Source organism: Trachemys scripta, unplaced genomic scaffold (genome assembly GCF_013100865.1).
Source record: "Trachemys scripta elegans isolate TJP31775 unplaced genomic scaffold, CAS_Tse_1.0 scaffold_30, whole genome shotgun sequence".
In the NCBI taxonomy this organism is placed as follows: Eukaryota; Metazoa; Chordata; order Testudines; family Emydidae; genus Trachemys; species Trachemys scripta.
In genome coordinates, this window is record NW_023260516.1 from 471,046 (window position 1) to 475,616 (window position 4,571).

Here is a 4,571-nt window from a genome sequence, read left to right on the forward strand (position 1 = left end):
ATCAAGTCTAAACCGGCCGCCCCCAGTTACAGCCTCCCCCTCAGACACCCGCTGTCGTCCCCGTCCATCCAGGGCCTCACTGGGCAGGGTGCGTTTGGCCCTAGCGCTTTCCCAACTGGCGGCTGGGTAGTTAAATCCCCCAGGACCACCAGGGCTCATCGCCCAACCCAGAGCTGGGCCCCCCCCCCATCCCACAGAATCACAGCCCCCCCCCAGCATCCCTAGACAGAGCCCTCGGCCCCTGTGTGTGGGGCGCTGCGTCTGGCCCTGGTGCTGGAATAACAGCACTTACTGCCTCCCAGGTGTCTGTCCCCCTCCTCTCTCTGCAGTGGGGTCCCCCAGCCCCGTTTCTCTCCCCCATTTCTCCCTAGACCTCCCCCGTCCTGTATTTCTATTGTACAAACCCCCAGAGCTTCCAGCTCCCCTGCCCCCCAAATCTCCCCACTGCAGGGGGCGGCTGTGATACCGGAGCCTCCAAATGTCCCCTCGTGGGGGGTTCAGCTGACGAAGGTGAGTGAGAAGTTCAGGCAGCGTCACGAGAACCTGGACGAATGAACGTTTGGGGTGGGGGGGAATTGGCGGGATTAGTCCAACCCGAGCAGCCGCCGGACAGAACCCAGGGGCCGGGCTGGGGCCTGCCCTGGACATGGGAGAAGTGGGGGAGCCGAAAATTGGGGTATTGGAAACGAGGCCTCATTAGTGGATAAAAGATTGCGGGGACGGGCGGTGCAACCCACCATCCTTTGGAGCCTTAAAGAAAGAGACTCGCTTCACCGTCATGGCTGCCACCCCCGGTCTCCTGGGCCCCCCGGACCCTGCCCCATGGGGGAGGGGGGTAAAGGGCAAATGAGCTGGAGAGCCAGAGTTGGGATATCTGACGGGGATGGGGGTTTTCCAGGGCCGCCCGGGGGGGGGGGGCGCGCGCGGGGGGCAAGTGGGGCAATTTGCCCCAGGCCCTGCAGGGGCCCCGCGAGCCCTGGCCGAGAATCCCTCCCCTGGCTAGAGGCGCCTTTTTCATTTTTACTCACCCGGCGGCGGTCCGGGTCTTCGGCGGTGGGTCCTTCAGTGCTGCCGAAGATGCGGAGTGACTGAAGGACCCGCCACCACCGCAGACTCGGAGCGCCGCCCGGTGAGTACAATCTCCCGCGCTTTGCCCCAGGCCCCCTGAATCCTCTGGGCGGCCCTGGGGTTTTCTCTTGAGCTCTGTCCCCAGGTCTTGCCCCCTCCCTTCCTTGTGTCTCTTTCGCAGCATCCTGCGGTCGGAGAGGGAAGCTCGGCTCAGCCCTCGACTCCTGTGAGCTCTGCCCCGGGCCCTGAGCTGCGCAGACCCACGGCCCCGGGGATGGGCTGGGTAGGGGACACGGGGCCTTTCACCTCTAGTGGGCTGGCTCTGATCTGTGTCCTTTTCTCTAAGCACCAGACCCCACCCCCCCCAAACAGAGCCAGGAGAGAACCCAGGAAGCCTGGCGCCAAGCCGCTCTCCCCCAATCACTAGACCACACTGCCCTGCCAGAGCTGGGGTATATAACAGGTTAGCTGCATCAGGTTTACGCAGAGTTTCACTGGCAGTAGCAGAAACAGGAAGTGAGCGCTGGCTCTGGGCAGACTTCCCCTTTTGCAGAGTTATCGACTCCTCCTTTAACAACTCAGGATCTAAATTTATCCCTCTCTCGTCCCCTCACGGGGGCCAGAAACCCACAAGCCCTCCGAGCCCCCTGTCCGGTCTCTGGGTCTTGTCCCTTGGCTAAGAATAGATTCTGCAGTGACACTACTGAGAAGGAGGTTGGCCAGGCCCCTCCACCCTCTTGCTCCAGGGCGGGTGCTGGGCCCAACTGGGTCAGGAAGGAACCTCTGCCCCGCTCCATGGGGGAGGGTCACTCCTTGTGGGGCAGTGTGTGTGTGGGTGCCCTCCTCTGCTCTGAGCTGCTGCTCCAGGGAGGCTAGATGGGCTATTAGAAAAGGTCAGGGCAACCTGAGCACCTCTTGATGCCTCCTGAGATTGCCCCATTTCCAGCTGGTCCCTGGACTGGGCAGCTCCCATGTGGGGCTGGGAGGTGATGGGGAGGGCAAGAGGGGCACCAGGCAGCTGCAGGAGGGGAATGTGGTTTGCTGGGTGTTGCAGGGAGTTGGCTTTGTTCTGAGCGTGGTAGATCGGGGCTGCAGATTGCAGGGAAACCATGTGATAGAAGAAAGGGGCCGAGTGCATCACGGGCTTCCTGGGGCTGCAGCTCGGGCACATTTTCCGCTCGCACTCGGGCCTCAGACTGGGTGGAGCTGGGCACTGGGGTGTTGGTGGCAGCGCTGAGGGGCCCCCACTGCCCTGTCATGGCATCTGCTCTCACCGTCCTCCTCCTCAGTGAGTATCGGAGACAACCAGGGCGTGTGTCCATGGGGGAGATATGAGACCAGGGCGTGTGCCCATGGTGTGTGTGTGTGTGTGTGTGGGGGGGGAATAGGACACCAGGGCGTGTGCCTATGGGATGGGATCTGAGACTACGGCATGTGTCCATGGGGGTGGGGTGGGGGATCTGAGGCCAGGGTGTAGGATCCAGTTGCTCTGGGATCTGGTCCCTAATGACCCATCTCCTCTCCAGGCTGCTGGCTGGCCGGGCTGAGCGGGATCTCGGGAGGTGAGTATCTGTGGGGAATGGGGCAGCTGGGGGCATTTCCGCATTAAGGACAAGGGGACGTGGGTGAGGGGCACAGATCCCCCAAAAGAATGATCCTGTCAGACCCGTGCTCCCTCCCACACCCAGAGGTGGGGACTGAGACCTCCCCACACTCATTACAGGGATGGGCACCACACAGGGTGAATTCACCTGCACTCAAAGCTCTGCCCCCAGGAAATACAGAGTGAAGGCACCAGCCACCCCACAGCGCCCCCGAACTGTGCCCGGGGAGCTGGCAGGGGAACGGGTCAGGCAGAGCAGGGCTGTAAGATGTGGACACGCAGAGGGACTGAAGCAAGGCACCGTTGTGTCTCACTGTGACGGTGCTGCCCGTGGGAGCCAGCTGAGGTCACTCAATCAGGGTGAACTGCAAACAGAACAGGGCAGACAAACCCCAAACGCTGGTGGATAATCCAATACTTAGAATTACCAGCCAGCCCAAAACAGCTTCTGTAGAACCTCACTGGTTACTCAGAAGTCCAAACAACGCAGTTCCCTTAAAGTGCCCAGCCTCAGGCCTCCGTCCAGACACACCTGTCAGAGATGATGATGATTACTGAAAATCTTATCTCATCATATAAAAGAAAAGGTTCTTCCAACCCCAAAGGATCAGCCACACCCAGGTTCAATTATAACTTAGATCTTACCCAAAATACACACTATAGCCAATTCTTATTAACTAAGCTAAAATTTATTTAAAGAGAAAGAGTGTTGGTTAAAAGATCAATATACAGACAGACTTGAATTCAATTCTTGAGGTTCAGATCCATAGCAGAGATGAGCTTGTAGTTGCCAAAAGTCCTTTTAGAAATAGTCCATAGGTTATAGTCCAATGTCCATATTCAGGGTGGCCCCAGTCAGTGACTGGGGATCTCAATCCTTGTGGCTTAAGGTTTCCCCCTCTTGAAACCCCAAAGCAGATCTGAGATGAAGAAGGATTATGTCTCAGGGTTCTTATACATTTCCAGCAGTCTTTCGGCCTGAGAAAGTAATAGGCTTAATTCTCCTTCTCTCAAACATCCTGGCAATTAGCACAGGGTAATCTATCCATTAAACAGTTCAGATCCAGGTCACCACAACCTTCAAAGAGACATAGAGACAATAATACTATTTCCCTCAAGTATCATCATAAATGTTAATATTCCTTTTTGATCTTCGAATTAAAGTTACAGCGATAGACAAGACTTGTTTGCTTACATCACAAGCCCTGAGCAAACATCTACCCTTGAGATCTCTAACAATGCCGGCTGCATTTCAAAGCTCTATTCATTTACATATCTTCCTAACCAGTTTCTACAATTCACTCATGGGTCAGGTCAGTCTGAGTTAATTAACTCTTTCTGGCCCTGTCATCTTTCAATGAAATATTATTTTACACTCATAACGTCACACTCACCCTCGGCTTGCTGCACACGCGCATCACTTAGGGTGACGACGTGTCCGGTGTTTGACCGGAGAGTAGCGTGCGCCGCGGAGCCTCGTGTCCCCCCCCCCGGCCCCCCAGCCTAGGAGCTGGACCTGCCGGCCGCTTCCGGGGCGCAGCGCGGAGCCAGGACAGGGAGGGAGTCGGTCTGAGCCCCACTGCGCTGCTGACCAGGAGCCGCCCGAGGGAAGCCCCCCAAACCTCGAGCCCCAACCCCCAACCCTAAGCCCACCCCTAATACGGAGCCCCCTTCTACACCCCAACCCCCTGCCCCAGCCCAGAACCCCCTCCCACACCCTGAGCCCCTCATCCGCGGCCCCACCCCAGAGCCTGCACAAACCGCCAGGCAGGGCCGGCTTTAGCAAGAGCGGGGCCCGATTCCTGGGGGCGGGGCTTGCTGCAAGCCCCGCCCCCAGGAATCGAGCCGCGCCGCGGGGGGGGCGGGGGGGGGAGCCGCGCCGCGGAGGGGACGGGGGGGG

At 58.6% G+C, this 4,571-nt stretch overlaps 1 protein-coding gene across 1 annotated transcript in view; it reads left to right on the top strand.

Moving 5' to 3' along the window:
• The first annotated feature begins 2,214 nt into the window (after nt 1-2,214).
• LOC117870502 (tyrosine-protein phosphatase non-receptor type substrate 1-like) overlaps nt 2,215-4,571 on the top strand; it is an 8,416-nt gene continuing 6,059 nt past the window's right edge. The window contains exons 1-2 of the mRNA XM_034757688.1: nt 2,215-2,356; nt 2,595-2,630. Of these exons, the coding sequence (XP_034613579.1) occupies nt 2,326-2,356; nt 2,595-2,630 (67 nt within the window). The 5' untranslated portion in view covers nt 2,215-2,325. The remainder of the gene's footprint in view (nt 2,357-2,594; nt 2,631-4,571) is intronic.